The sequence below is a fragment of the Gekko japonicus genome, unplaced genomic scaffold (assembly GCF_001447785.1).
Source record: "Gekko japonicus isolate JY-2015 unplaced genomic scaffold, Gekko_japonicus_V1.1 scaffold277, whole genome shotgun sequence".
Classification (NCBI taxonomy): domain Eukaryota; kingdom Metazoa; phylum Chordata; class Lepidosauria; order Squamata; family Gekkonidae; genus Gekko; species Gekko japonicus.
The window spans coordinates 1,198,775-1,218,720 of NW_015168055.1; the positions used below are offsets into that span (position 1 = coordinate 1,198,775).

Here is a 19,946-nt window from a genome sequence, read left to right on the forward strand (position 1 = left end):
GTGACTATAGATTACTAAGGAGTAGAAAATTACTTACCCCATTGCTGGTGAGGCAGGTCTCATTGCTTGTGCGACACTCACAGCCTGGGCCTTGCCAACCATTTTCACATACACACTGGCCCATGTAGCAGCGACCACGATCTGCACAGAGAAAGAAAACAGGAACAGAGATTCTGAGTGCTAGAATGTATGTATCTTCCAAACAAAGGTGTGTGTGTGTTCAGTGCCATCAAGTCACTTCTGACTTATGGTGACCCCATGAAGTTATGTCCTCTGAAACGTCCTATAATTAACAGCCTTGCAAACTGAGGGCTATGGAATCCTTGAGTGAATCAATCCATCTCACATTGGATCTTCTTCTTTTCTTGCTGCCTTCAGCTTTTCCTAGCATTACTGTCTTTTCCAGTGAGTCTTGTCTCCTCATAAACCCCCGTAGGGGAGGTGTTAGCTGGCAAATGGAATGTCCAGCTAGGAAGCTCGGAAGCCTGGAAAAAAGACCTCTTCGGCATTAAGAAGCCTGTGATGGGCCATTCCGGCCAGGCTGTGGCAGTGCGGCGCAACGACTCAAAGCAGTCCTGGAAGAACCAACGTCATCAAGCCAAGCCAAAGTGAATGCCATCCGGAACACATCTGAAGCCTACAGCTGAACAAAATCCCCGTCGGCTGCAAACGTGTGCGATTTAAAGAATTTCATGTTGTCCTCCAAACTACAATAGCCTCGACTTGATCATTTAACTTCTAGGGAGAGTTCAAGCTTGACTTGCTCTAGATCCGTTCATTTTCTGTGTGGGTATTTTTCTTCACTTGCTAGCCATGGGGAATAGCAATCACAGTCGCTGCGGTCAGACATGCCAGTTGGTGTGGAGGGGAAGCGCCCCTATTTCCTCCGGTGGAATTTGACTCACAGTCACGCGTTCACACATCCCTTTGTGCTGTGGGCTCAGCCCGTCACTGCGCAATCAGACACCACCTCGGGCGAGTGGGGGTTTTTGCCTTTGGTTTCCCATGTGCATAAACGAGGAATCACACCTCTGCACCTAGGGTTCCCCATGGAATCTGTGGTTATGCGCATACTGCTAAGCCAGGGGGGGAAAGGCACCGAGTCGGGATGGAATGAGCAGACAAGCCTGACAGTTTGAGTGCGTGCTTGAATGACCAGACAGGGGAAAGTCCGTCTGTGGCATGCTGGCAAGCATTAAGACCGAACATGTGGTAAAGCAGCATGGGGTGCCGATGATTGCAGGACCTTTCCCAGATGTTGCTGTCTGATCGTGCCTTTTAGATCCGTCAGGCATTTGCAGCTGAGTCGGATCTAAAGGCACGTCTAACTGCAGCCAGTGTAAACTTACTTACTTATGTCAACCTAGGATTCAGGAGACCCTGGCTCCGATCATCATGCGACCTTCGGCCAGTCATTTTCTCTTAGGCTAATATACTTCACAGGGTTACTGGGAAGTTAAAATGAAGGATGGGAAAACCACGTGTTACACCCTGAACTCCATGAAGGAAGAGCAGGATAAAAATGTAATAAATAAATTACTGTAAGTGTAATATCATGGATGGGCTGATAAAGCGAGGATGACAAACATCACTAGCATGGCCTGCAGGAGCATGCATTTCTTGGTTCTATCCCAGGGCCCCCCAGTGTAGCAGCTGTGGGCACGATGACCCCTGAAAATACCCTTCCTGGTGCCTACCAAGTGCTTTTAGAAAGCAGGCAGGGGCTGGAGCTGATGCGGCTTTTGGCTCAGCAGGGCTTTGGATTGACCATTGGCATTATACACCACTGAGTTCCTCTCCTCCCCAAATCCCAACTTCACTAGGCTCCACCTCCAAATCTCCAGGAATTTCTCTACCCAGGTTGGCAAACCAACTGGAGACCTTGTACTAGACTAAATTCATATGAGCCCTTTAAAATTATTTTCAAATGTTTCTGTTTGTTATGAGGAATTTCCATTCGTTTCTTTGAAGCGCTTGCTGAAATGTGGTAGTCCTTTTTTGCAACAAAGCCTGACTTCAGCCCTGGATTCAAAGTGACAAACTCTGAGGAAACAGTGGTCACTGACAGAAGAACTGTCACCACAGGCACTATCATGATGGTAGCAGGTGTGGGCAGACCACCCTGAGGTCCGTTCCTTTATCAACATGAGGACGTCCTCCTGAATCTCCAGTTGTGAAGACGAACACAGCAAGTGAAGAAGTTTATCTTTCAAAAGAACTGTAAACCAGGGGTGTCAAACATGAGGCCTGGGGGCCGGAATCAGCCCATACAGGGCTCTTCTGTGGCCCGTAAGCAACTGGTGCAAGGGAGGGAGCACTGGGGGGAGTGGGCGGAGCCACTCCAATTGTAGCTTCAGCACGGCTGAACAACCTTGTCTGCAGTAATCAAGCATTGTGGGAGCATCTTCCCAGTGCTGCACCGCTTGTCTCTCCAGTCTGCCTATGTGGGTTTTCCTCTACGTCCCCCTTCCCAGCCCATGGGGCCTTGCAGTGAGGATACACCAACTCAGAGCTTACCAGTTGCTGTCCTTTATGCAGTTTGTATCTCCGGTACCTGACATTACGTTTTATGGCACACATGACCCAGCCCGACAAAGTGACATTTATGTCAGATCCGGCCCTCGTAACAAATTAGCTTGACACCTCTGCTGTAAACAGTTAGGTTGCCATTGGTAAAGTCTCACTCACCATTGCAGAGGAACCCAGAAGTGCGGGGACACTGGAAGTTGTCATATTCACAATATGTACCCTCAAAACGCTGGGTCAGGTCCTCTGAATAGCACTGACATTTCCCACATAGGCACTCGCCTCGGCCAGAGCAGGGCTCTTCTTCCCCTGGCCGTATGCAGGCTGCATTGTCAGTAGAAGACGATGTAGAGCAGTTACACGTGTCTCCCCGCCTGGCATGGAAAAAGGCAGTAAAGAATAAGAGAGGCCTATAAATGACATCTTGAGAAGGTGAAAGTATGATAATTGGGGGGGGGGGCTGCAAATCACAACAGATGGAACGTTTAGGCTGTGTGCCTGTGGGTGGCGCCAGTCTTCCGTTCTGATCTTTATTGTATTTGTACGGCATAGATTGGAAGGCACTTTATAAATAATAAATACAATTGTGAGCCTGTAAACAAATATGGTCTCATAGTCAGTTCTATGGGAAAGACAGGGCTTAGTTGCCCTTTGTACTAAAGAGACCATGGAGGTGTAGAGATTTGGTTGCGGAAACAAGCATAGCTGAGAGACTCCTGAATAAAAACTTCCATGGGACTTTTTTAGCTTTACCGTGGTTAGAGCCCTTAAAAGCTTGTCAGCTCGGGGTGGGGTGGGGTGGAGAGACCTTACAGCATGTGTCCCTCCAATGCTAATTTCCACATCTAAGATATTTAATCTGTTAAAGCTCTGAGCAGGCTAATCCCCCCCACACACATATTTTCCCTTTAAAATATCAGCACTCAACTGCCTTTGCATTCTGTGACTACTGGAGGGCAATAAGCAAGCTCAATCCTGACTGGGCCAATATTCGGTTGTTCTTTTTTAAAAAAATTATAAACAAATATTTTTGTCTAGATAGTGACTCCTGCAAGGGTACAGAAACTCCTGTCGTATCTGTGGATGAATCCTTTTCTCTCCCCTACTGATAAGTCTTGGATCATCAAGACTGGTATAATACTTACCAGCCTAAATGGCAAACACACTGTCCGCAGACAAAGTCTCCATGGAAATCACACCTAGCTGATGTGAGTTCCTTTTGCTGCAAAGAAGAAAGGAGATGGTGCTGATGCTCATGCCAAGGGTTTTAGGTTTAACCATGTATCCTTTAGAGACAGAATGGCAGCTTCTACATTTCCTTCTATATACAAATTTAAGAGGTCATACTAGGACCACACTTCCTATATGTATACATATCATTTTTGAGACTCTCTAACCAAACAGGAGCCAGAGAAAGTACCTGTTCACAAGGGCAGGCATCACAGATGACTGAGGCTTCAATCTCTAATTTGTTGCTGAAAGAAGAGGGTTTCAAGTGGATAAAACCCTTCCGGTCTTTCTCTGGGAGATCACAGACTTGTTCTCCACCCACATGCTCATGAGCTTTCACACGCACATCAAATGTGCCCTAGATGGAACAGAGAAAATTTGTTCATTTTGCTGGGATTATCACAAGAGACAAATGCCACTTTAGCCAGTGATTTAAGATCCTACTAGTACTCCACTCAGCTAGCCCAAAGAGGCTGTGAATTAGCTTAAGCACCATGAAGTTCAGAATATGTTTCTCTCTCTGGGGACCTGATGTGGAGTAACAGATCTGCTACCCTGTAGACTCTCTTTGTCTCTACCTGCGTTCAACTTGTATATTTGTAAATAAAACAAGTACTACAAAAATGTCCTAAGTTCAGTGCTCTCTCCTCTAAAAGAGACCAGCCCAGGAAGTGCCACCTCTATAATTTTTTGCCTCCTGGTGAAGTGTGAAGCTCGTAACAATATGCCCCCAAAGCTGCATTGCAATGGCTATCTCCATCATCCACTTATCCATGGATAAACGGGGAAAAGAAAGGATACAGACGTGGATTCTAATCCAGAGTTAGCAGCAAGTGGCCAGGCTTGAACTGGGCATTTAATTTACAGGGAAATTTCATAGTGGGTTACGGCCCTAGAGGACACTGGCAACAAAGGGCAAACAGACCCTATCCACACAACTCCACCAGTGCCTAAGGAGCTACTTGTCTTGGACACTTCAGTGGCAAAGGTAAGCACTGTCAGCTCACTAGTTTCATCCTCCTCCTGCACTTCCACCAGTTACCAGCAGTGAGTCTGCATACAATGAACTAATGCCTATTGTTGACCCAAGAGGCCCCTGTAGCACTGGACAGAAGGGGTTCCTGAACTTGCTCCAGAGCCATTTTAACTGCCCAGACAACCCCTGTAAACGGCATCCCCTTTCTATACTTATTATGACAAGGGTGTGACCAAACTTTCAGGTTTATTTTTGCCTTTTCTTGCAGCCATATGCTGTACAGGATCACAGACAGCCTCCCTCATCCTTCCCCCCACAAATTTACATACGTTAATATAGAAAGTATTTGGGGCATATCTCTTGTGCAAGAGTTTTTTTTCATTCTTGGGCTACAAAGCACTCCAGGAATGCATACGTATTAGTTGTAAAGGCTTACCACTTCCCCTCGGACAACCTGGAATGAGCCAGATTCTGTTTTTTCATACTTCATGGAAGTTATTTCTGTTTTCAAGGCTTTGGGGGTATAGTCAGCACGAATATCCATCTTGGAACGGATACGCTAGGAAGAGGAAAGGGGGAAGGAAAAAAATCAATAGAACTGACAGTGATCCAATTCAGTATCCCCCAGGTAGCAGGCAAGACATTTTACCTTATGTTTATTTGAGGACTGTTGCCAAGCAGTTGCAGCCGCTTCATAAGGCATTTTCAAAGACTCTTAACTATGACTGCAAAGCTGAACTGTGACATAAGTATATTAAGGCAATGGACAGAACTGTAGCCGTGAAGCAATGCCCTTATACTGGACTGAAGGCATGTGTTCTAGCCAAGGGGAACCTTGCGATTGAGTAGCATGCCCAATCAGATGTGTACCCTTGGACTACAAGATGCCTCTTGCTCCTGCATCTCTGCAGCTGTGCCAGAAGGCAGCCCAGCAGCCCTGACCCCTAAAATGCACAAAACCTGCAGCGGATCACAAAGGAAAGCCATGATTTGCAAATAAGCCAGGAGATTCCTGCACAGACACCATGAATAACTCCCTTCTACCCCACGCAGGCATCCCCCCCACCCTCACGTATTAACATCACCAGGTGAAGCACATATACCTCTTCAGCCTAAAACAAAAGGATGTGCCCTATGATGGATTAACGAGCTATCACGTCTTCCAGCTGCTCATCAAGATAGCACAGCTGTTAAGCATCCAGCTGTTAAGCCCAAGTACCAGCCATCCAGCATGAATATGTCACCCTTCTTTCTCTCTTTTGTCTAAACCCTTCCCCATAAGAGGTGCCACTGTTAGCCAAGCCATTGTTTCAATTGCCCAATGATGAATCCCTTTTTCTGACCCATTAACAGTTTAAGTTTCTCAATATTTCTTGGGGACCAGGTGACAAGAAAGGCACTAGCCTCGGGTTACATTTAAGGTATAAAAAGATAGTATCTAGCCATTTCTTGCTCGCTCGCTTTTACCTTCCCTAACCCCACCCTATCTTGCTGGTTCCATTCTTAGCAGTGTTTGGAAATTCCCACATGTGTTGCTGGCCAACTCACGATCCCTTCCCATACTTTTATCCCTTTTTTGCTGCAGAGTCAACTTGCCTTGTCACCCTACCAACGATACTTCCTGCTAATGCAAACATCTCTGTACTTTTCTATCTGAATTCTTGGATATGTGTTGATTTTATATTTGTATGTGTGGGAATCCTTTACTAAAGAAAGCACTGCTTTAGTAATTCATAATTCCCCAAATTTATTAATAAATTAAGACAATTTGGCTAACAGGACATCTGATCCCTCTACATACAGAGCCAGTTTGGTGTAGTGGTTAAGTGCGCAGACTCTAATCTGGGAGAACCGGGTTTGATTCCCCACTCCTCCACTTGCACCTGGCTGGATGACCTTGGGCAAATTCTGATAAGAGCTGTTCTTGAAAAAAGAGCAGTTTCTGTCAGGGCTCTCTCAGCCCCACCTACCTCACAGGCAATGTTCCCTCTAAGCTGTGGAGTCTTGTGAGCAAAAATTCTACTTTGTGAGCTACAGGCATGAAAGTTGTGAGCAGGTGATTTGGCTACTGCATCAATTAGAGTGCTCTGGAGCCCTCCTTCCTGAGCTAAGAGAAAAATGTGTGAGCTGGAGGCTAAAAAACTGTGAGCTAGCTCACACCAACTCACCTTAGAGGGAACACTGCTCACAGGGTGTCTGTTGTGGGGAGGGGAAGGGAAAGGAGTTCGTAAGCCGCTCTGAGACACCTTTGGGTAGTGAAGGGCGGGGTATAAATCCAATCTCCTCCTCCTCCTCCTTCTACATAACTGAGTGTAAAGAAAGGAGCTAAATGGTGGCAGCTCCAGATTTGGACCTTACAGTGAAAATTGATTGGTCTAGTAACTCTACTAAAATCATTCCACAACAGTTGTGTGAATGCCAAGTATTCTGGGTCACACAGAGCAGTCTCTCTGACATTTGTCTTATATAGCAGAATAGACCAGGGTTTTTTTTCCTGGGGGAACACACCGGAACGGAATTCTGGAACCTCTTCAACAAATTCTTTTACAAATATTTAAAAGCTCATGAGTTTTCAATACACAGATTGAAAACTTCATTTCCCTCTTGAGAATTCCAGCACCTCTTTAAAAAAAAAAAAACAACCCTTGGAATAAGCCCTATAATAATTGTCATAATTGTCTTCTTACCTCAAAAGCCATACGGATTAACTCAACAATATTGGAGGAATCTTCTTGCAGTCTTCCAATTTCAGAGATTGGGAAATACTTGTGCAGCTTCTACAGGGGAAAAAGGTAGTCAATAAACTAAATATTTGAGTTGCATTAGACCACTCAATGGATACTGGAGAGGGCAGCAAAGGAACAAAGATAAAAGTCCTATGTGCACAGTAAATGAGAAGTACCCTTATCTTGTTATTGTAGATAGAGAGTACAAGAAAAAGTCAATTCTGACTATGTTCCATTTATTTCAATGAGTTTTAGTTGTAACTAGTTTTCATTGGCCTATATCCATTTACTGAAATCTGGCAACATCTCCCACCATTCTTATCACTATACGAACCTCCATGAAAGAGGGACTCCTCAGCAGATCTTAATGAGTAGATATATGTATGGGAAGAGGCCATTTGTATGCAGTGGGAAGTATGAGAAGAGGCCATTTCTATGTGACTGTCCATGAAGGGTTTATCAACTGGCTCCAGCAATAGAATAGGAAGCTTCCAGGCAGCCAGTACACTTGTCATAACACCAGTGGAACAGGGTCCTGCAGTAAATGGACTGTAGCAGTCTATACCAATTGCAATACTTTTGTCAGGATTCTGTCTGCAATTAGTGAGCTAACCACTGGGTGGCCCCATTATAATGCAAAAATTAATTGCCCAGAGGCGCAGGGCATGGATTTACCAAGTAATTTGGTGAGGATATACCCAAAGGCCACCTGTTTCTGCCCCATTTACTGAGTCACAGGGGTTTTCTCCACATATGACTTATTCCTGCTTACTGCAGCAGTCAATCCACAAGCATTAAGCATAGGGGTTCTGGACATTTCCCCATCCTTGGCATTTTTCCAATTGCTACACCAGATTATTTTCTTACAGACATGCCTAAAAAAATCAGGAATGGAGGTGCTGTTTTCATTTATGAGGTCACAGAACCAAACCCCTTTTTACTTTTTTTGTTGGACATGTACTTTATCAATATACCAATGTACTCCTAGAAGAGGAGCCAGTCATGTGCACATGTGAGGATTGCCATATTGTCCTTGTGGAAAAATGCTCTCCACCAAAAAGTTCATCCCAATATTTAGAAACTTGGAGCTGCAAAATGGTTTTTAAAGTTTTCCTGTTGACAAATAGCAGGCAAATGGAGAGGAACTGATTGCTTCCTCATCTAGTCAATTGCTTTCAAGTGAACCCTACTTAATGTTTAGTCATATAAATGTCTCTAGACAGCTGAGAACAATGAAATGCGCCAGCAGGGATGCTTTGTGACAGTCTTCACCAGAATTTAAAGCAATAACAGATACCCCCCAAATCAAATCCCCACAAAAAATAAACATAGAAAGGGGAGGGCTGGATCTCAAGGCACAGGCATGTCATATAGCAATATAACACTGTCAGGGAGTACTTAAAAATCAAAGATTTGCTTACATAATTGCACAGGTGTGGTGTATCAAGTCCTGACAAGCCCAGACAAGCCCAGAGACAAACGTCAAGCTTCGCTCCAAGAGACAATGGACTATGCGGATCCTAGCCCGCTCCAATCAGGGGGCTGGGTTCCTGGCCAAGAGCCAATGGGACTCTCGGCCACTGTAAATAACCTACCGGGAAGTGGGGGAGTGTTTTGGGTGGCGGTTTCTCTGGGAATATAAGCTGGCCTGCGAGCCGGCCAAAGTCGTCTTGTTCCTGATCGAATAAAGTACGCTTTGCTGTAATCACTCTCCGTCTGCGTACTTTTCAACATGCAAGGAAAATATCCTTCTTCCAATGGGTGAAATTGGGGGGAGGCATATAATGAGTGACAAGGACAAGGAGTGAAGTCTGAGTGGCTAGAGAGAGAGCAAAGAGCACGCCTGTACCTTCTGCAAGTGCAAGGAAGCAACTGGCTGTAGCAAAAAACAACAACACCCCACCTCCAGAGCAGAGAAAAATAAAGGTACCCATTGCTGCAAGCACCTGGGAAGAGCAATGATTGCTCCTATGCCACCTTATAGAGATATCAAGAGATAGTAAAATACAATACAATAATAATAATAATAATAATAATAATAATAATAATAATAATAATAGAAAAATTGCCAAAAACAAGGGATTGAAATTCCTCATTACCGAGGTGGGAGAGAGGACAGGGCAGGTTTGTCCCACACTCACAGTTACTGCAGCAGTGGGAACTGAGTGGGAAGAACCAACAACAGCCCAGGAACCATTCCACATGCAAACAAATGCAGCTCAAATTCAATTGCTAGAAAAAGATCAGGTTAAAAAGGAACCAGGGCTCTTTTCCCAAACAACAGAAGAATTGATTTCCTTAATGCTTATAGCAGCTAAAACATTATTAGCTCAGGTTTGGAAATTAGAAAAAAATCCAACTGTAAAACAATGGTTTACGAAGTTATGGGACACTGTGATTATGGACAAAATAGCAACGCAACTACTGAAGACAGAACATCCTCACAAGACATCAAAGATTTTTAGAAAAGTGGTTTGTGTTTTTTGACTATGTAAACAATGTAAAAGATGGGATTTCTGCACTACCTACTAAATACGTTGATTTTGTATTGTATTAACTGTTGTCTATTGTATGGATATTGGAAAAATGTTGTAAAAATAAAGTTATTTTTAAAAGGAACCACGGAAAACAGGGGGAAATGTGAGGTGAGAACTAATGGATCCAGATAATGTTCAGAAGACAGGGGATAAACTGAAGTAATATGGGGCCACAACTGATGCGATATTGCTGTGCCGAAAATCCTACACATTCCTGAAAGATTAGCCTATATCATCCATATCATAAGGTTTCACAGAGAACAGGAAAACCAAACTGAACTACAGAATAATGTTTCTAGGAAAAAGAACACATTTAGGATCACAGTTGATGAGCTACTAGGTGATTGATGATTGGATCTTCCTAGTTTTTTTTTAAAGAACAAACTGCAGCATCATGTGGCTCTAGTTCAAATTGAGGCCACACAAGGAGGTGAGAGGAGATTTGATCCTTCAACCCAGTTTTGCCTATCAAAACTATCCTCCATTCTGAGCTATTATTAGCATGGGAAAGGAAAAATTACAGATGCCTGTTTTTTCCCCTTCAATGTAAGTAATAATGCAGGGGAAATGGTTTTGATAGGTGAAACCATGTGGCATTGGAAAGAGTTAGCTCCCTCTCCCCTTCCTGCATGGTTCTCATTTGAATTGGGACTACATGTAGCTATTATTTAATTATTTTAAATGTTGGGAAACTTCAGTCATGGATCCCTCAGCATTAGGGTTGCCAAGTCAAAATGTCTCACCGGCGGGGGAGCCTCGCCGGGCTCCGGGAGCCGTTCTTCTATGTGTGCGCGCGTGAACCGTGCACGCGCCACCAGCACGTCACCAGAAGTGATGCGTGACGTCGATCACATTGAAGGCATGGCCCCGATCGTCGGAGGGAAAACCATAGAGTTTTCCCTCCGATGATCGGGGCCACGCCCCCAACGTGATTGACGTGGTTGCGTCACCTCTGGTGACGCAGCCACACTGCGCTTCGGGGGGGGGCAAGTTCCCCCTGGGGCCTGATTCCGCGGCGGCGGCAATCGGGCCTCCAAAGCGGGGGTTTACCCGCCCCCGCTCCCACTTGGCAGCCCTACTCAGCATCTTGTCTGGTTAGTGAGGACTCCAAGGTAGCTCAAGATAGCAAATTAGGCCACATGCTAAAGGAGACAGTGAAAATGTCTAAGTGCCAGTATTCAGATGTGATGACTAAGAAGATTCCAAGAGTGCAATTAACATTCTTCTGCTGAAGCCTTCTCAGACGGACATTTTCTGAAAATACATTTGTACCAGTTCACCCCACCCCTACTGTTTAGGACACAGCCTCTTCCCAGTCCATGCCCCTGTTGGCTGCCTTAATGAAAGATGAACCCTTCCTTGTCTGGTGACACTATTCACCTCATAGTAGTCGTAGGAATGGTTGGTGACAGCAAATATGGGGATGATGTTGTGTCGTCCCAGCAGTCGCACGAGGGTAGGCACAGAGGGGTAATCCTGCCTGGTGTCAAAGGTGTAAGTGCCTGCTGAGGTCAGGTGGCACTGTTCATCGTTCCTCCTCAGAATTCCGGCAAGGACATTGGCACCATCAGCTTCATAATGGAAGGCAGACTCCGTAGAGAACACCAGAAGATGAGTGCTGTCTTCCCGCCAGCCGATATCCTATTGGCATACAGAAAGACAAGGCTGTAGAAGGTATTTCATAGGCTCAGAAGGATTAAGTGAGTTAGCCAGAAGTCCAAAAGCAGCTCAAGAGCTCTGCATGTGACTTTTTGGAGAGGGTGCTACAGCTACTCACTCCATGGTACATATGGCAGTTACTGCTGTTATCATACTACCAACAGGGTCAGTAAAGCCTGTAGCCCTTAGATATCACTTCCAAGTACAGCCTTGCCCAAGTTTAGTTGAGAAGAATGTGAACTTCATTTACTGTTCCTGTGCTCACATTGACAGTGCTAGAACACTTCTCCCTTATCTTGTCTCCTTAGCTCTTATCTCCTAGCTGTTGACAAGCTGCCGCTCTCTGAACTGACTATGTGCTCTGCTTCAGTATTTGGGTACCTTTACCTAACCATTTATTTTTAGCTCTCTGTCTCCTTCAGTGGCTAATCAAAGTACATACTAGCTCTATCTATATCCAATAACCTCTAATCTGATTCCAAAGCTCATCCATCTTCTTAACAAACCACCATTTATTATCTATTAAAGAAAAGCCCTGGCCTAGATAGCCACTCATCAAACTCCAAAGGCAGTGAGGCAAAGAAAGGATATAACCAAAGGATATAACCTAACGCTCACTAGGATCTATACCCTCTATAGCTTCTTCTGTGCTCACCTTGCAAACAGCTGCTTGCAGTATGGCATCAAAACCACCTTCTGGAGCATCCAAGTTGCCAGATATCCGTTCTGTCATTAACTCTTGGCTGAATTTATCAATATTGTGGGTAAGACGGATGACATTCTTAAAGGAGAAGGGAGGGTCAGCATTGGTCCAGGGCTCACGCAGCCTGAAGGCATAAGGAGAACAAGGCAGCTGTTCAGTTGTAATAAACTATTATCAGAAACACTGAAGCTGTATCTAGTATGGAAAAATACTGGTCATCTTCCATAATGGTTCAATAGCATGACTGTAGAAATGCATAGGATTTCCAGACCCCTGTTGGGGATGGGGGTCAAGGGAACCCCCACTTTTGTGATTTTTATTTGCTTTCAGCTAAGGTGATTTAGCTGAAGGTACTGGGTGGGAGGACTGTGTTTGGGAGTGTGTGGGTGAGTTTTGAGTTGTTGCAGAGTCCTGGCTGCTTGAGATAGGGCGAGAAAGGCTCATTGTTTGACTGTAATTGGATTGCCTGGATGAATTTGAATAGCTCCTGGCCCTGCCCTCTGTTGCGTGAGGCTTCTATTTAAGGCAGCACCTCGCCAGAGGCTCCTTGCCTGTGGCTCTTGACCTAGGGGCTCTGTAGGAAGCTCAGGAAGAGCCAGAAAGCCAGGGCCCTAGTCTCCTTGTGTTCCCAGTAAGGCAAGTAGACTTCTACAAGGAAAACCACTGAAATACAAAGGGTTTTAAAAGGGGGATTATGTATAATTATTAATTTAAAAGCAATTATTAAGCCAGAATGCCAGCAGGGGGTTTTGCACGGAGTGTCACATGTATGACTATTGACCACTGGACAGAAGTCTTGGGTGTATGCTCAGTGCAAGGAGTTCCTGGTTCTCAGGGAATGAGTTTGCTCCCTTGAGGCCAAGGTGGCTGACCTGGAGAAGCACAGACAGTCAGGCACATGGAGAAGACTCTCAGGCACTTGTTAGATATGTCCCACTCTGAATATGGCAGCCCCACTGCTGTCAGGGAGCAGGAGGGTCAAGAGAAGCAGGACACCGTGCTGAGGATAAGGGGAATGTGCCCTCAAAAGGGACCTCTTCTTCAGCTGGTGAATGAGTATCCTTTCACACCAAGGAACCATCCCTTGGCAGGCAGGGAGGGGGTAGTTAGTGATTCGATCATTAGGCAGGTAGACAGCTGGGTGGCGAACCTGCATACTGACCATATGGTGACTTGCCTGCCTGGTGTGAAGGTAGCGGACATTACATATGTTGTAGATAGGCTGGTAGATAGTGCTGAGGAGGAACCAGTGGTCATGGTACATGATGGCACCAACTATGTGAGGAAATGCAGTTGTGAGGTCCTGGAGGAAAAATTTAGGCTGCTAGGCAGGAAAAGGCCAGGACCTCCAAGGTAGCCTTCTCAGAAGTGCTACCTGTTCCATGTGCAGGACCGGAGAGACAGGCACAGATCAGGAGTCTCAATGCATGGATGAGACAATGGTGTAGGGGGGAAGGGTTCAAGTTTGTTAGGCACTGGGATGCTTTTTGTACAAAAGAGATGGTCTCCCCTTGTCCTGAGAAGGAGCCAGGCTGCTGGCACTTAAAATCAAAAAGGTGGCAGAGCAGTTTTTTAAACTGAATATTGCGGGAAAGTCAACAGGAGATGAAAAGTCTCTGGTTCAGGATGGCTCATCTCAAAGAGATGAAGGGGTAGCTGTTACTTTTCTACAAGGAAATGAATTAGAATTGTCCACTGAGACTGTGCCTAATGATATGGATTGCCTGGCAAAGTCTCGAGGCAGCAAGAGGAAGGTTGCGGGCTTAATATGTATGGGAAATTATAGGTGTTTATATACAAATGCTAGAAGTGTCGGAGGTAAAATTGGGGAGTTGGAATGCTTGGTGTTGGGGGGGTAGACATAGTGGGTATTTCAGAAACTTGGTGGAAAATCAGTGGGCTATGGCGATTCCTGGTTATAAATTATATTGGAAGGATGGGGGGGAGGGTTGGAGCTGGGGTGGCTCTGTATGTCAGAGAGAGTATACAGTCCAGTAAAGACTGAGAGGGTAAGAGAATTGGATTTGCTTCTTTAAATGCTATGTATTGAAATTTGTTGTTGTTCAGTCGCACAGTCGAGTCCGACTCTTCGCGACCCCATGGACGGGCTCCCACCAGGCCCTCCTGTCTTCCGCTGTCCTCTGAAGTTGGCTCAATTTCATGTTCGTTGCGTCGATGACACTGTCCAACCATCTCATCCTTTGCCGTCCCCGTCTTCTTTGACCTTCAATCTTTCCCAGCATCAGGGTCTTCTCCAGTGAGTGCTCCCTTCTCATTTGGTGGCCAAAGTATTTGAGCTTCAGTTTCATTATCTGGCCTTCCAGGGAACAGTCAGGGTTGATTTCTTTTAGGATTGACTGATTTGATCTTTTTGCAGTCCAAGGGACTCTCAAGAGTCTTCTCCAGCACCATAGTTCAAAAGAATCTATTCTTCGGCGCTCGGCCTTCCTTATAGTCCAACTCTCGCAGCCATACATGACTACTGGGAATACCATTGCTTTGACCATGCGGACTTTTGTTGGCAGGGTGATGTCTCTACTTTTTATCATGCTGTTTAGGTTCGCCATCGCTTTCCTCCCAAGGAGCAGGCGTCTTTTAATTTCATGGCTGCTGTCACAGTCTGCGGTGATCTGGGATCCCAGGAACGTGAAGTCTGTCACTACTTCCACGACTTCCCCTTCTATTTGCCAAGGAGTGATGGGGCCGGATGCCATGATCTTAGTTTTTTTGATGTTGAGCTTCAAGCCCATTTTTGCGCTCTCCTCTTTTACTCTGAGCAGGAGGCTCTTTAGGTCCTCTTCATTTTCTGCCATTAGAGTGGTATCGTCAGCATATCTGAGGTTGTTGATCTTTTCCCCAGCAATCTTAATTCCGCCTTGTGATTCATCCAGGCCAGCATTTCGCATGATGTACTCTGCATATATATTAAATAAGCAAGGTGACAATATACATCCTTGTCGTACTCCTTTTCCTATGCTAAACCAATCAGTTGTTCCATATCCGGTTCTAACTGTTGCTTCTTGGCCCTTATACTGCTTTCTCAAGAGACATGTGAGGTGGTCTGGTACTCCCATCTCTTTAAGGACCTGCCATAATTTGTTGTGATCCACACAGTCAAAAGCTTTAGCATAGTCAATGAAGCAGAAGTAGATGTTTTTCTGGTACTCTCTTGCTTTCTCCATAATCCAGCGAATGTTGGCAATTTGATCTCTAGTTCCTCTACCTCTTCGAAACCCAGCTTGTACTTCTGGCAGTTCTCTATCCATGTACTGTTGAAGCCTAGCTTGTAGGATCTTGAGCATGACCTTGCTAGCGTGTGATATGAGTGCAATTGTGCGATAGTTTGAACAATGCAAGTACAGATATCATACATGAGCAAATTTTCTGAACTGAGATGAAGTCAGAAAGGATTAACATAAAGTAAAATATTGGTTTGGGTAGGGACAATAATATAGGCATTAGTAGCAGTTTAGATAAAGCACTCCTTTTAATTCAGTGCAAGACACATATAATATCCATTAAAACAATGAAAAAATAGTCAATGGATCCAAAACCAATCATTTCCAGATGTCTCCCATCATCAGCCTCACTTACTTCTCAGGCCTCATGTCTGTTTGCGGAGCTGTAACTTTATCTACAAACTTCCCAAAGCCAATAGTGTAGTTGTCAGTCAGCTCCCTCAAGACGTTTGCTGAGAGGAAGGAAAGGAGGAAGTCAGTAAAGATGCCCTGGGAAAGCTGGTTTAAGTTCTCTCTTCCTAGCACACCTTTCCCCTGAATGTCATGCCTCAGGTGAGCACGATGAGGTCACTCGTTCCCAGAAGAAAACAAGGCTTATAGCAGCCTTTCTTTTTTTGAAATTCACTACTGCATAGGAGTGGATTAGCAGTGAATGTCAAGGACTTTTTAAATAAGCATATACCAGTAGCCAAACACATAGCTTTGGTGCTGCTCTTGGGTATCTTCAGTATGGTGATTAGGAGGGATACTACATTGATGTCTATATGTGTTGTGTTATTAATGAATGGGATGCTTCTCTTTGTCTTAACCTGGGAGCTTCTATCGGACTCTTCCTTCTCTTCTTGGGCCTTTTGTCCTCTCTGTCCTCGTGGACCTGCAAGGAGCAGGACACATCTATAGGTTGCTCCTGTGGAAGCCACACCATCTTATTTGCACGCACATGATGCTGGAGTAGCTGGCCACTCTTAATAGGAAATAGTATTTGTTAGATTAGGCTTCTTTCTCTCATTTCACTGCAACATGGATGTGAATTAAATCTACCTCAATAAATATAAGTTTTACCTTTCTGCAATATGCTCACTTGGCGTTTATTTTCTGCACACAATACCATGCTTCTATGACTGAGCAACTTTGCTGTATTAACTAATGCATATCCCCAGTCCTGATACCCTATTTCTTCTTTGCCATCTGCCTTGGGAGTTGGCAGTCTATTAATAAAATTCTATTTTTCCTCTCCATTTGTCTCATTTACCATTTTTGTTCTTACCCAGTTGCTGGCCCATTTTTTTAAGGTTGTCCAAATCATCAGACATAGAATAGGAGAAGTCCATGAGAATGTAGAGGTCCAAAGGAGAGTCAAGCGGCTCAAACACATCCATTTGAAAACTCACTTCCTCACCAGCTCGCAATTTCATAGACATCTGTTGTGGGGATACCTGTGTTCTCTTCAGAGAGGTATCAATTCTAAATTCCTGCCAGGAGAAACACCAGTATTCTTCAGTCAGAGGTTTTACAATTATATTTCATATTGGTTTTAATATGAGACAGGTGCAGGAGACAGTTCCCAACAGTGGTAGAGCACAGGCTTGGCATGCAGAAGGTGTGGTGGAAAGGGCCTGTTCTGGCATGCAGGCCCTGTTCCACCCTGTCCTCCAAGACTTTCCCAACACCAGATTGAACAAGGGATTCAAAAGAAATAGGTAAAATGCAATTCCTCTGCCCCTCTCTCTATGCATGCCCTATCAGATGCTAAAATATAAGATGGGCTTCTTAGCCTAGGAAGTTACAGATCTCTACAGAGTTACCATTACCTTGAAGCTTTCTTCAGCTGTCCTGGCCAACACATGGTTAAAGGCTGCCTCCTTCAGACCTCAGGTAAGAGTTCTGTCTGCTCTGATGTACCCAGCACAAAAGAGCCCCTCCTCCTTGCTTTCAGGAGTTTTATCTTCTCCCTTTCCCCCTCTCACTGACCCGGTCAGGCCAGGTCAAAGAAGCTTTTCCTGATGTCTCCAGAAATTTCCTTTCTGCAGTCTCTCTAGTATTTAATTCCTTTAAATCTCTGTTCCCTGCTTGGAGTGGGGGACACACACTGGACCTTCCTATTGTCTTTAGCTAGACCTATTAGTATTTCTTAAGAGGTAGCTGAGGTGAGCCTGGAAAGCCATTGACTGACTTCCTCCTCCCTGCCTGATTTCTGCCCAGAGGAAAAAACTTTTAAAACTCAGAGCGAAGATTTTGCTCATTTCAAACCTCCAAAGGAAGAATACATTTCTTCACAGAAGGTTCTAGGTCCAATCCCTGGCATATCCAGTTAAAAGGACCAGGCTGCTGCCAGTCTGAGTAGACAATACTGACCTTGATGGACCAAGGGTCTGATTCAGTATAAGGTAGCCTCACATGTGTTCAGTTATACATTAAGTGTTCCCTGTCTGTTTGCATGAAGGCTCACAGGAAAAGCACAAGAACTCTTGATGAACAGTTCTAAATCCTAACCCTGGGAATGGCCAATTGACTTCAGACACGAGGCAAATTGCCCAAATATAGCCTAACTATATATTTGCCAGCCAGATACTTGCTAGCTAGTTATTTGTTAACTATATATCAGAATAGTAAAAAGCCCAGTAGCACCTTTAAGACTAACAAACTTTATTGTATGCTACAATAAAGTTTGTTAGTCTTAAAGGTGCTACTGGGCTTTTTACTATTTTACAGCAACAGACTAACATGGCTAAATCCTATGGATCTATGTATCAGGACTTTCTCTCACCTTTAGTGACAGTATTTCTCCTTTCATGACCACAATGTTGCGCTCACTGCAGCCATACCTCACTAGTGTCTCTCTGAAATCACAGCGGGACTCTTTGAAGTTCTGAGAGAAGATAAGTGGGATAAAAAGTATGTCATGTTTAAAATATATTTTAAAAATATGTTTTGCAACATTTGCCAGGGATAATTGCTCTCTTGTTCCAGTATTAGGCTAGGGGGTCACTCCTTGAAAAATTATGACTTACATCTAGTTAGCTAGCTTTAGTTGCAACTTAGAAGTAGGTATGTAGACATTAAGAAGGCAAAATATAATGGGTTGTATACCACCCAGTGGCAGTGTAGATCCAATTTTTCACCATGTTTCTTTCAACCCATGGAAAGATGACATCTAGGGTTACAGAACCCACATGGACAAAAACCATGTGGCTCAGGAGATTGCAGTGAGGAGGGCAAATCAGGCAAAATCAGCTCTCCTACCCCTTCTACAAATGGGGCTCTGTGGCAGGGGCTTCTCTGTTCTGGCACCCTGTTTACGGGATCTCTTGCCCCTCATTTGTTTGATGGGAGCATTCTCTTGGATTTTAGGCACCAGGTGAAAATTGTGCTTATTAATCCTTCTTTTCTCTCTACTTGGATATCAGTTTAATTGTTGAAAGTTATTGTTTTTATTGCTCTTGTGCTGGATCCTACCAGTTTTCAACTGATGCAAGCAGGAGGCTTGATCTCACTTAGTTTCCTCCTCATATCTTTTTGACCATGTGGATCTTTTAATCCCTGGCATAAACTTGGGGGAGGGGGTGCCAAAAGAAGCTGTTAAAGGAAGGGGAAGGTGGGGGATAACCTGCTTCCACCATGGAAAAGCTGCTAGGATTCAACCTGTGGCTTCAGATTTTATTGTATGCTGCCTGGAGAATTTTGTGTTGAGAGGTGGTTTACAAACACATGAAACAACCAAACAAAACAATACGTCCTGCTGCCATTCATCAAAGGTAGATACTAAATCCACCAGCACCATTTTGTGTATTCTTTTAGAACCGAAAGGTGCGATACAAATCCTATGTACAAACATAAATAAGCAGACAAATGAAATGTAGAGTAACCAAGTAATATGTATGCATTGTGTACCCGCCCTTGATTACTGTTGTACACTTGACGAGTGATAGCTGAATGTATGACCTATGCCACCAAACTGTATGATGTTTGAAGTGATGAAAGTTCTTGTTTGTGGCATTATATTTCTGAGGGCTCATTCACACATGCAAATCAGCACTTGGTACTACAGTTATTAAGTGATGGACATGGAGGAGTGAACCAGCCTAAGCATGTGAAACAGAAATAAATTTAACAGCATTGTTGGAGTTGACAACGTTGCTGGTATTGGAGAGACGGCTGAAAGCTTTTTCTGACTCCAGTGTTTTGCTTAACGGTTTTGGTCGGCCATGGCTGTGGCACAGCTTCACGCTTATTCCTTCACTGAGGATACAAAATATGAGCAGGAGCTGGGAAAGGACCCCAGTTCACCTTCCTCGGAATGCTATATATTGGCCCCGGTCACACGGGCCGGATATCACAGGGGGGAGGCGT

At 44.6% G+C, this 19,946-nt stretch overlaps 1 protein-coding gene across 3 annotated transcripts in view; it reads right to left on the bottom strand.

The window, feature by feature from the left end:
• Positions 1 to 19,946, bottom strand: part of ITGB4 (integrin subunit beta 4) — a 127,477-nt gene that overhangs the window by 72,173 nt on the left and 35,358 nt on the right. For all 3 annotated transcript variants that reach the window (XM_015414478.1, XM_015414477.1, XM_015414476.1), the window contains exons 5-15: positions 18,364 to 18,465; positions 16,864 to 17,068; positions 15,952 to 16,048; positions 12,310 to 12,481; positions 11,376 to 11,636; positions 7,420 to 7,509; positions 5,169 to 5,291; positions 3,947 to 4,114; positions 3,672 to 3,748; positions 2,689 to 2,900; positions 38 to 141 (exon numbers count right to left, since the gene is read on the bottom strand). In XM_015414478.1, the coding sequence (XP_015269964.1) occupies positions 38 to 141; positions 2,689 to 2,900; positions 3,672 to 3,748; positions 3,947 to 4,114; positions 5,169 to 5,291; positions 7,420 to 7,509; positions 11,376 to 11,636; positions 12,310 to 12,481; positions 15,952 to 16,048; positions 16,864 to 17,068; positions 18,364 to 18,465 (1,611 nt within the window). The remainder of the gene's footprint in view (positions 1 to 37; positions 142 to 2,688; positions 2,901 to 3,671; positions 3,749 to 3,946; positions 4,115 to 5,168; positions 5,292 to 7,419; positions 7,510 to 11,375; positions 11,637 to 12,309; positions 12,482 to 15,951; positions 16,049 to 16,863; positions 17,069 to 18,363; positions 18,466 to 19,946) is intronic.